Here is a 12,884-nt window from a genome sequence, read left to right on the forward strand (position 1 = left end):
CATGTATGTAGTCTGGCACCACTGCCGTATCAGGCACAAGTAGTCATTACGTCATTTGCTGGGACGGTGCATACATACGCATCGTCCTGGGCGAAACTAGTACTTGCGCGCTCTGCTTGCGCAAGTAATAATAATAATAATAAGGGTAATAATAATAATAATAATAATAATAATAATAATAATAGGTCATAGCCAAACTACAAGCTCAAAATGCATGTTTTGAGCGTGTAGATCTGCTATAACTTTGCTACTATTTAATTGGAATCCGGAATAATTTATTTAATTTCAAATGCATAGTTACTTATAACTTTATACAAATACAATGTGAGCTTGTGAGCGTCGTGAGCTTGTACATCGGCTATTTGTGGCGAGGAGGTTTGCTAGGGAAGTAGGGCTAGAGGTTTAAGTGGTTAAACCGATGTGATATAGGCCTATTGATTAATTCCAGATATTATCAACGTATTCTGTGGCACCCTTGGACTTGCATCACGGCACCGACTTTGAGAACCTCTGAAGTAGACAGACGACACCAATAAGTGATGATTTTGAGTGGTGCTAGACAGCAATGTGTGTCCGTCTGTCCGAGCACGAAACGTTGTTTTTTTTCTTCACAGAATCAAATGTTTTAATTATATAGTCATGAATCACCAGGATTCTGGAAAGCTTTATTCTAGGCTTAAAATAAATGATCAATTATTATTACCCCTATCGCTTATTATTATTATTATTATTATTATTATTATTAGTAGTATTACCCCTATCGTTTTTATTATTATTATTATTATTATTATTATTATTATTATTATGCTCTTCTAGTGAACGAGTCTACTTGCTCATGAAAAAGATGAAGCCCACCCTCTGTGGTGTGATGGAGCTGCCCCATCTCGTGGCAAAATAACGCAACTGCAGTGCCATACAACGATTCCACCTAGTAATATTAGGCTACATTGGTATTATACACAAACGTTCACTTCTTCTGACTATGAAATAGACACGTTTGCAACATAGTTATCATTGCACGCACTTTACTTCAAAATAAAACCAAGTGCTGTCTGTCTATCTAAACATACTGGTATAGATTTGTGGATGGATTGTTCATACAATCTTCCTTAATCTTTAACCCCTTCATTCCTTTCTTTTCTTCTCCTTCTACTTTCTTCCCATCCACTTCCAAAGCAAACATCAAACATAGCAAACTCCTTATCTCTTTTTGCCATTCTCTCCTACAACACCATGGAGTCCTCTCATCATTCACTCTTGTCTACTCTTCTCTCTCTTTCCTTCTCATGTCTTTCTCCTCTTTTCTCATGCACATGACATCCTTATATTGGCTATTGCTATTATTCATTTTATTAAAAAAAAATACCTATATAAATAGGCCTACAGAGAAGGCATCAAAGTTCCAAGTGGGAGGGTCGGGGGTTGTTTTGTTTTGTTTGTTTCAGTTATGTAACTGTCCGCATCAACCCAACTCAATATCTAACTCTGTTCATATAGTAGCAAAACTGTACTGTTTCCTGTTTGAGCTGTCTATGTAATTGTATATGTACAAAAATAGAAAAGAGAAGCATAATATATGTACTGCATTTTTCCCTGTCTATACCCCTCTTCTATGCTGAATAAAAAACTTAAAAATGGAAAGGCATAATTCCAGATATGTTCTTCTGATGTATTATTGATACAGTGTTATACAGTACATATTATGGGATGTTGCGTCAAGTGTCATCACGTCAACCATCATGAGTTGCATAGTTCCTGCAGTACAGGCAACAACAACTAAAGGCAAATACTGTAAAACGTCTTCCAAGGTTAACTGCTATGTGCTATCTCGTATTGTTACATACCAGAAGGACTCAAGGAGCCCAACGGATGAAAAACATTACCAACGGTGTCTATGAACCGCAAGCAATATAGGCCTATACTCAAGTGAAAAATGGATAGTCAGTCAAGATGACATGCTAAAAATAGCCTAGGATCATAGGATGTCATAACTAAATTATCCATAACTAATCGATATATATCGATTTGATCACAGAACTATGCAGTTGCTTCATATAAACAAATATCTTACAGATGGACTGAACATTTTTGGGTTGTGGACCCAATGTTTTTTTTTTTACATTTCAAAATATTGTCAAAATGCTCCAAAGAACATCTCCAAAGATTGAACGGGGGACCACAGACTCGCTTCCACGGATACATATTGTGAAGATATCTGATCAGCCATTTTCAAAATGGTTGCCTCTTTCTTGCTTATGATACCATACACTTCTACACATCAACTTAGACATTGCTCACAGATTTACTTTAACATACCCACATCAGTTGGCAAAAAATCATTCATGTTCAAAGCTCCTTGTGACTGGAACAATCTACCTGTCCATATACGTTCAATAACATCTTTTCATTTGTTTAAAACTATGCTGTCCTCTCATCTTGAGACTACCTGTTCATGTTTTCACTAATCATCACTGTAATAGATCCATGATGCAATGATCCATGTGTTATGTCTACGTTATGTCCATGTTATGTGAAATGTTGTTTTGTTTTAGTTTTTCCTGTTTGTTTTTGTTTATTTATGAATTGTATTGTTTTGTCTTGTCTTGTTTTGTCTGGTTGAATTGTCTGTAAAAAGTGTCTTTATGTATGAAGTGTACTTTGTGAATCGCGGACCCCCTTGAAAACGAGATGATTCATCTCAAGGGATTGTTCCTAATAAAGAAATTTCAGACATTTGATATGATAGTTTGTTGATTACTTTGGATGCAGAAATGGTCGTTTTCCCACATCATTCATTTATTGTTTATTGACATAGTGAAAAGGTCTTACAAAGTCATTCAATTGTCCCTTCACCGTTATCAGGTGACCCCCAACGAAATCATGTAAGGACCCTCCTGGAGGTCCCGACCCACAGGTTGAGAACCACTGCTCTAGTCTTACAGCAGGTTGTGTTCACATGATAAACCATGCGAAAGGGGAGGTTGTTATTCTTAACATTCCCCTCTTTATCTCTCTCTCTCTCTCTTCTCTCTCTCTCTCTCTCTCTCTCTCTTGCACGCACGCACGCACGCACGCACGCACGCACGCACGCACGCACGCACGCACGCACGCACACACACACACACACACACACACACACACACACACACACACACACACACACACACACACACACACACACACACACACACAGAGAGAGAGAGAGAGAGAGAGCAGGAGAATAAGATTTCCCATCACATCAAACGAACAACTTCCAGTGAGGGACTTCTACAGCTACTATAACTTAAACTTGTCGCCGGAGTTTAACCAGAACCAGGATTCACGGTGAAAGTAAACTTCATGGAACACTCTAGAGGAGAGAGAGTTACCACCCCTGACTCCCTGTATTGTGTGTTTGTATAGCTTCACTCAGAGATTAAATGGCTTCCACGTCGTCCCATGGCTCGTCGAGGCTACTTACTTACTTACTTACGTCGTCTCTTCCAGAAGAGGATTGTTCCTGTCCCGTGTGTCGGGACATCTTTAAAGATCCTGTTGTGCTGTCGTGCAGCCACAGCTTCTGCAATGACTGTCTGCTGGAATGGTGGCGAGATAAGGAAATAAAGGAATGTCCACTTTGTAAGGAAATACATTCAACCGGTCATCCACCCCGTAACCTGGCTCTGAAGAACCTGTGTGAGGCCTTCATACAGGAGAGACACCAGAGAGCTTCAAAGCGCCAGAGAACTTCATCAGGGTCTGAGGACCATCTCTGCGGTCTGCATGCTGAGAAACTCCAACTGTTCTGTCTGGAATGTCAACAGCCAGTGTGTGAATTGTGCCTTCATTCAGAAAACCACTCCGACCACTGTTTCAGACCCATCTGTGATGCTGCTCTGGAGCACAAGGAGGAAGTCCGGGAATCACTGAAGCCTTTACATGAGAAACTGGAGGTATTTAATGAAGTCAAAATAAAAATGTACAGAACAGCGGAACACATTGGGATCCAGGCCCGACACACAGAGAGGCAGATTGAGGAACAGTTTAATAAGCTTCATCAGTTTCTACTATATGAAGAGGAGGCCAGCATCGCTGCACTGAGGGAGGAAGAGCAGCAGAAGAGTCAGATGATGAAGGAGAAGATTGAGGGCCTGAACAGAGACATATTAACCCTTTCAAACAACATCAGCGCCATAGAGGAGGAGCTGAGAGCCGAACACATCTCGTTCCTGCAGAACTACACACTACTCACACTGCAGGACCCACAGCTGGTTCCGGGAGCACTGATAGACGTGGCCAAACACCTGGGCAACCTGACCTTCAGAGTGTGGTACAAGATGAAGGACATTGTCTCCTACACTCCTGTCATTCTGGACCCCAACACTGCTTTTCCAGCCTACACCATGTCTGACGATCTGACCAGTGTGGGATGGCGAGAATGGAAACTTCTGCCGGACAACCCGGAGAGGTTCGATCACCTGGCCGTTGTACTTGGTTCAAAGGGCTTTAACTCAGGGACTCACAGCTGGACCGTCGAGGTCGAAGACACTTCATGCTGGACGCTGGGCGTGTTGGCAGAGTCTTATCGCCGCAAGGGAGAGGCCGGCGGCCCACACTGGAGGATAGATGTAAGGGAAGGGGAGTACACAGCATGCTCCTCCTCGTCCTCCTCAGGGCCAGTCACTGTTCTCTCATTGAAGCGGAATCCTCAGAGGATCAGAGTCCAGCTGGACTGGGATGAGGGAACGCTGTCGTTCTCTGACCCCGACGCGGACGCGCACATACACACCTTCACGCACGCCTTCACCGAAATGCTCTTTCCGTTCGTTTGGAGTCGAGTGCTGAAGATGTTACCGGGGACGATCAGTGTAATTGTGGATGATGTAGCTAGACATGATGATGATTATGATGATGAGGATGATGATGATGATGATGACGACGGTGACGACGATGGTGGTGATGATGATGATGTTGACGGTGACGACGATGGTGATGATGATGAAGATGAGGATGAGCATGGGGATGATGATGATGATGATGATGATGATGATGATGACGATGACGCTGATGATGATTACTGTTTAGTTAGTTTAATTTTATAGTTAGTTTATTTATCTCAGTCATGTTTAAACGATGCAGTTGAGTTACAAAGTTACAGTTGACTTGACTGAAAAGGTTTGGGCTGAAGCCGAAGCTTATTATGCCCACCTTATTAATGATGAACTCTGTTTCATAAAATCTATGTGATTATCTTGCGAAGATCACTTCATGTGATGTCATCATCAACATGTCATGTTATCATATCAATGGTTTAGATAATGATTGAATAGTGTCTATTATCAATACGTCTATGATATAATAATATGTAACATTCCAATGTACGTTAGTGTTTACATTTCTTGATACCAAATTGTACTTATTGTTGTTGTCAGGCAGAAGATTCTTATCTCCATATTTGAACTTATTTTGTCCCTTTCATAAATTAATGCCCTGGCCCCTAGTTGATCATTCCAATCTACAGCATCACACAAAGTTATCAAAACTAGCAGATCTGCAAGCTGAAAATGTGGCACGAAGCGACTCATTTCGAGCTTGTAGATCTGCTATTTTTTATATTTTGTATTTTGAATCCTTAACAGTTTTGGTCATATGAGGTTTCCGCCCGACAGACAAAACTCTATTACATCACAGAATGAAAATTGGAATCTACTTCTCTACTAGCAGATCTACAAGCTCACAAACATTGTGATGCTTGTAGATTTGCTATCTGTGAATAGCCTGAGCATTTAATAGAGTGTAAGTTGTTTGTGATCAATAGTTAGTATTTTTTTTATTTTTGCTACATTAATGTTGATGCCAATACGTTTTGAACTTTTGTGAGGTTTTGAATGCACTTGAATACATTTGGTAATTCTCCTTTTACTCAATTAAACACACACGAGTACTCTGCTGGACACTTCAGTAGCAAAGCAGTAGAATAGAGTGTATGTGCGTGACATCATCGTCATACCCGGAAGTTATGCGGGAATGCCTATTGAGTGACAAAAAACTCTGGCCTTGACAGCCCATTCATCCAAACAGAAAAGTCCTATTTGATTGAATTAAATGACTTTAAACAACATTAATTTAACTTTGTCACTCACTTTGCCACTCGATTTGCCACTCGATTTTTTTTTTTACTAAAGTAAAGTATCAATACTACTTCAAGTAGCCTATACCAAAAGTAGAAAGTACTCATTATGCAGAATGTCCAATTTCACAAGTTCTCAAATTTTAAAATGAATTCTAAAATCTTTAGGAAATATCAGATCTACAAGCTCACAATGTGTCACATCACAATGGAAGTGATCTTGTAGATCAGCTATTTTCAAATGGCTGAAATGTACAGGGCTAAAGTTGGTTAATGTAGGCCTATGTTTTGTAATAATAATCAAAATCTCTAGAAGAGCATAATAATACTAATAATACTAATACTACTACTACTACTACTACTACTAATAATAATAATAATAATAATAATAATAATAATAATAATAATAATAATTCTAATGGATACATTGTAAAATTGTCACTTTATTGATTTTGTATAGTTCTTTTTAGTGGTTCTATATATATTTAATTTAATATTTTTGGAACTATGAACTGAACTAGTTCATTTTTAAATTTGTGAACTGTGAACTGAACTAGTTCATGTAGAAAGTGAACTGTCCCAACACTGCTAAAGATGCCAAATAATTGTAGTGGAGTAAAATGTACAATTTGTGGCTCTGAGATGTAGTGGAGTAGAAGTTCATGGGTTTATGTAACTGTAAATACGACAGATTTACGACAACTCCGTTCACTTCATGGGGCCAGTCCAATGGCGGCTCTTCTACATAGACTTCTTTTGGCGAAGTGCTAGGCGAAGAGTTGTCTTGCGTTGCCAGACTATTTCGAGATTGTGGAATAGTTGTCTGGATACGCGAGACTAGGCGAAGAGTGACAAGTCCTGGACTGGAATTGGCAGAATGGACGCGGGCAACAACAGCCCAGCTTTAATTTTAGATCATTTTTTAGTACATCAAACGTTACAGAGACTTTAGTTGTCACTGTGCAATCCTTCAAAACAGTTGTCATGTTGCACAAATGCCTAATATTGCTGATATTTGCACCGCCCTCAATGTATTTCAAACTCCAGCTTGTCACACTCCAGGGCAGGGGCTAGGGGCAGGGCTGCATGAACAGTGCTCGAGTGCTGTTTTCTGACCCCTCAATGGCGCCGCTCTCTCAGCTATGGCTCTGGTAACCATGTGTGACTGTGAGCACTGCAAGAGTGGACGGAGAGTGGGTTGGTCCTGGTTATGTTAGCACTTCTGTCCAGTGTTGATGTGGGAGAGGCTAGTCAGGACGTGGGGCAGAGGACTGAGTCAAGACCACAACATGTCAGCGAGTAAAGTCAGATCCCAGACGGTAAAAGCGGACCTCAAATGTGGACCATCATCAGAGCGGACCGAAGGAGATGAACTATTTGGGGTTTTTGAAAGGGAGATGTCGTCCGACAGCATTACAGCTGCCATGTCAGAGAAGGAACAGATCTACCAGGCAGCCATGCTGAAGCAGCCTGTGATAAAGTTACACAGAATGGAGAAGGAACAGATCTACCAGGCAGCCATGATGAAGCAGCCTGTGATAAAGTTACACAGAATGGAGAAGGAACAGATCTACCGCGCAGCCATGCTGAAGCAGCCTGTGATAAAGTTACACAGAATAGGTATGTGCATGTTTTCATGTCACTGTACACTTCAACAGAAAGCACATGTACAGAAATATTGTCGGTACTCGGTGGAGAAACAGAGTATATATGCTTCATCCTAGCACTAAACTGCCCAAGGAAGCTCTCTCTCGCTCTCTGTGTGTGCGTGCGTGCGTGCGCGTGTGTGCGTGCGTGCGTGCGTGCGTGCGTGTGTGTGTGTGAGAAATAAATAATAAATGAGAGAGAGAGAGAGAGAGAGAGAGAGAGAGAGAGAAAGACAGCTGCAGTCATCATCAGACATGCATGCCAGGCCTAAATCTCTGTGTGTGTGACGTGTGTGTGTGTGACGTGTGTGTGTGTGTGTGTGTGTGTGTGTGTGTGTGTGTGTGTGTGTGTGTGTGTGTGTGTGTGTGTGTGTGTGTGTGTGTGTGTGTGCACGTACAAAGTTTATGTTTGTGTAGCGCACATTATGGTGAGAGAGAGGGGGGGGGGGGGGGGGGGGGGTAGCAGCAGTCATCATCAGTCAGGTGACTCAGGTCAGAAATGTTCCAACAGTCAATCGGTGCCTGGCGGTTGCTGCTGCCGTCCTGAATTTAGACCATTATCAGTTGGTAATAATATAACACAGCTTGTATGTTATTTTAAAACATTTTATTCATGTTTTTTTCCCTCTCTCCTTAGTCTCCATCCCGGATGTCTTTCCTGGCCAACTCAGACATATCTACAGCAGAAATAGTCATCTCAACCAACACCAGAGAATTCATAGAGCAGAGAAGCCCTACGCCTGTGAACAATGTGGGACTAGGTTCAGCATAAAAAGTAATCTGAAATGTCACCAGAGAATTCATACAGGGGAGAAGCCCTACGCCTGTGACGAGTGTGGGACTAGGTTCAGCATGAAACAACATCTGAAAAATCACCAGATAATTCATACAGGAGAGAAGCCCTATGCCTGTGACCAGTGTGGGTCCAGGTTCAGCATGAAAAGTAGTCTGAAATGTCACCAGAGAATTCATACAGGGGAGAAGCCCTACGCCTGTGGCGAGTGTGGGACTAGGTTCAGACAGGACATTCATCTCAAACAACACCAGCGAATTCATACACGAGAGAAGCCCTACGCCTGTGAACAATGTGGGACTAGGTTCAGCATAAAAAGTTCTCTTAAATGTCACCAGAGAATTCATACAGGCTTGAAGCCCTACCACTGTGACCAGTGTGGAACTAGGTTCAGCATGAAACAACATCTGAAACAGCACCAGAGAATGCATACAGGAGAGAAGCCCTACTACTGTGACGAGTGTGGGAAATGGTTCAGCCAGAGCAGACATCTGAAAAATCACCAGATAATTCATACAGGAGAGAAGCCCTATGCCTGCGACCAATGTGGGAAATGGTTCAGAGAGATCAGTATGCTCAAATATCACCAGAGAATTCATACAGGAGAGAAGCCCTACAAATGTGACCAGTGTGGGACTGGGTTCAGCCTGAAAAGTACTCTCAAACGTCACCAGATAATTCATACAGAACAGAAGCCCTACCACTGTTACCAATGTGGGACTAGCTTCAGGCGGAGCAATCACCTCAAAGATCACCAGATAAGTCATACAGGACAGAAGCCCTACCACTGTGACCAGTGTGGTAAACGGTTCAGCCTGAAAGGTACTCTCACCCGTCACCAGATAATTCATACAGGCTTGAAGCCCTACCAATGTGACCAGTGTGGCTCCAGGTTCCGCATGAAAAGTCATCTGAAATATCACCAGAGAATTCATACAGGAGAGAAGCCCTACGCCTGTGACCAATGTGAGACCAGGTTCAGCCACAGCAGTGCTCTCAAAAGTCACCAGAGAACTCATACAGGAGAGAAGCCCCACGCCTGTGACCAATGTGAGAAACGGTTCAGCACGAGGGGTCATCTAAAACGTCACCAGATAATTCATACAGGAGAGAAGCCCCACGCCTGTGACCAATGTGGGACTAGCTTCAGCGAGAGCAGTGCTCTCAAAAGTCACCAAAAAATCCATACAGGAGAGAAGCCCTACTCCTGTGACCAGTGTGAGAAACGGTTCCGCCGGAGCAGTCATCTCAAAGGTCACCAGAGAACACATACAGGACTCTCTAAAGCTGCCATGTAGTCAGAGAGCAGGTAACACTGGTGTAGCTGATCTACACAGGTTGTGAGCTTGCAGATCAGCTATTTGCGCTGGTTAAAACAACACTCTGAGTATACAGTAAATTTATTAAATATGGCCTATTTTAGCCATGATACATTATTTATATTTGATTGGGTATTTGGTTAATAACGCCTAAAAGAAAACCAGAAATGTGATTCCATTTCAATGTTACAATGTAGGCCTGCATTGCAATTTTTTTTTAATAATAATAATAATAAATGTAATAATAATAAAACACAATTGATAATAATAAGGGTAATAATAATAATAATAAAAAAACACAATTGATGTGTTAATCACAATTATTTGCGACAACGAATCGCCAAGTAAAATGATGGTGACAACGCCACTGAAACCACATGCATCCATTACAAAGAAACAGCCGATGTGTGAGCTTGGAGATCGGCTAACATAACATATTATACAGTTTATTTGACTTTTGATTGTTGATTGGTTGTCGACTACCCTTTTTCACTGACAAAAACTAAGTGAAAACTATGCTATGATGACTAATACTAAATGTATTGACAACGAATAAAAACTACAGTAGCAAATGTTAGGGATGGAGAAGAGATCCAGTAGAACTTAAAGACAAGTCCTTTTATGTTTTTTGTAGCCCCCAGCCATGACCCGGCCCACAACAGCCCTGCCAATCGGGCTTGCAATGGGCCTGGTCTACAAGATTCACTACACCACTAAGATACCCATGTACCTGTCAAAATAATTCCTTAAAGACAACAAAGTCCACAGTCACAACACCAGAGGGAGTTCCACAAACCACGTTCAACCCAGATTCTGCTCAAACAAGGGGTTAAACAAAATTTCGCTCCTTTGCCACTAAAATGTGGAACACCCTGCCAACAGCCGTTAAGAAATGTAAATCTCTAGACTCCTTCAAAACCGCTCTCAAAGAGCACTTATGGGCGGCTGCCGTTCAAAACTGGCCCCTGTAAAAAAGTCGCCCCTTTCCCCTTATTTTTCTATACTGTACATGTTTTCCCTCATTTTCTAAAACTGTGTATGATTTCCTTTTCCTTTTTCTTCTTCTTTTTTTTGCATAGAAATGTGTATGTGTATTCTGATGAATTGAAAATTGAGGACCCTTATGTAAACAAGTCTTTTTCTGGTATTATCCTCTTAGCAGATTTTGTATTGACCTGTACCCATTCTACAAACTGTCTAATGACATTTTCAAACAATCAATCAAGCCCTGTTGCCACAATAGTTTGTGCGTCTGACAAGCTTGTATACAGACACACTACACATTATATATTCATGTCATGATACTAATCTGTCTTAATTGACTTTGGTTTTCTCGATCATCATTTCGTCATGTCAATCAGTTTGTCTCAAAGTCAGCTTATAACTCTTGACAGAAATGTTCCATGTTGATATTATGTGTTATTGATCACCTGATCTGTGAGCAGGAGAAAAGGATTCAATGTAAGATTGTATGGAAACCAGCTATCTCCATTTATCTTTTTATTCTTCTTTTCTTTAATAAATCAGTGCTGTTGAACACCCTTTATGTCTGTGAGTGGGTTTTCACAAATATTGAACCAATGAAAAGTATTAAAAAGTGTTCCATAAAAGAATCCTCAAACTGTCGTTCAAACCTCCTAACTCCAATTTGTGGAGAAGATAGTTGCTTTGTCCATCGTTGATTAGAATGACCAAGTCAGACAGGAACAAACAAAAAGAAGAAAAAGACAGCTCGCCCGGCCCAGGCCGAGCGGTCCACGCACCTAGGCTGGTAATCCAGCCTGACAGCGTGTTGCGGGTTCGAGTCCCGACGACCTTTGCTGTGTGTCTCCCCCCCCCCCCATCTCTCTCCCCATTTCCTGTCAAACTACTGTATCCTATCGATAAAGGCAAAAAGCCCCCCAAAAAATATATTTAAAAAAAGAAACAGTCCACATTAATGGTCAAAAACCTCTAAACTCCTCACGTGAGCTGTATTTGTGTCACTCACCAGCTACGGCCCCAGAGTAACACATTGATAGACCATATTTTTATTGTATTATTCCAATGTATCATTGACTAAAGGCCTATTCATAGTCCCGTTTTGAAAAAGAGGTGAAAAAACAGAGAGATGTGTTGTGTGACCACCGCAGCGCTACGTCATGTTGTAGTTTTCGGTGGTCACCTCTTCACCGAAAACCGGACTATATGAATAGGCCTTTAACAGCTTTCAACAAAGTAAAATAAATAAATAAATCGAGACCTACACCATTCAACTCAGCGTCCTCCAAATAAGTTTGGGTATTATTATTATTATTTCAATAAATAAAAAGAATGTAGAACATATTAGGGCAGTCACACTTTGGGTAAAGTGATGATAATATAATAAGGACACAGTGCCCTGTTTTCCTTTGAATCGAGCACAGCTCCAAAACTGTTCTTGAGAGATTAGTTCTGAAGCTGTGCCCGCGAGAGTCGTCAGCGTGCGTTGACACCAAGCCCTCTACGTGGCTGCTTGGCATAACATTACAAGTTGTGTGATTATTTTATTATTTTAAGTAGGCTACTTATGTGTGGGTGAGTCTAGTATAGAAGTTATTGAAGGGAGAAGTGGTCTTACATCAGACATATTAAGGCTCTGTTCCATTTAGTGTGCAGTGGTTCTCAAACTTTAAGGACCCCCATAACTCTGAGAATGTACAAATGGAACCAAATGGACCCTGACCATGTTAGATTCAGCAAAAACACCCAACCTTTTTTCTGGTGACTGATATTGTCCTAATATGTGAGGAGGCCGTGGTTTTTCTTTTACCTTTTTATCATTTATTTGTAATAATTATTTTGGAAAAGAACCTCTTCCAGTGCGGCTGAAAAAATGTAAAATAATTATTACCTAAAGTAAGGTAATGGCCTTAGCGGTCCAGGCACCTTGGCTGGTAATCCAGCATTACAGTAATGCGGGTTCGAATCCCGATCCCGACAAACTTTGCCGTGTCTTCCCTCCCTCCTTTCATGTCAATTTACTATCTATCAATAAA

General features: G+C 41.3%; 1 protein-coding gene across 1 annotated transcript; it reads left to right on the top strand.

Moving 5' to 3' along the window:
* Positions 1–3,419: 3,419 nt before the first annotated feature.
* LOC306941110 (E3 ubiquitin-protein ligase TRIM35-like) lies at positions 3,420–7,264 on the top strand (the record flags this gene model as incomplete). Its single annotated transcript, XM_079526425.1, has 2 exons — positions 3,420–4,847; positions 7,250–7,264. 2 exons carry the CDS (start codon positions 3,420–3,422, stop codon positions 7,262–7,264), a joined length of 1,443 nt encoding a protein of 480 aa, XP_079382551.1.
* Positions 7,265–12,884: the final 5,620 nt, after the last annotated feature.

Source organism: Electrona antarctica, assembly GCF_951216825.1.
Source record: "Electrona antarctica genome assembly, chromosome: 17".
NCBI lineage: Eukaryota > Metazoa > Chordata > Actinopteri > Myctophiformes > Myctophidae > Electrona > Electrona antarctica.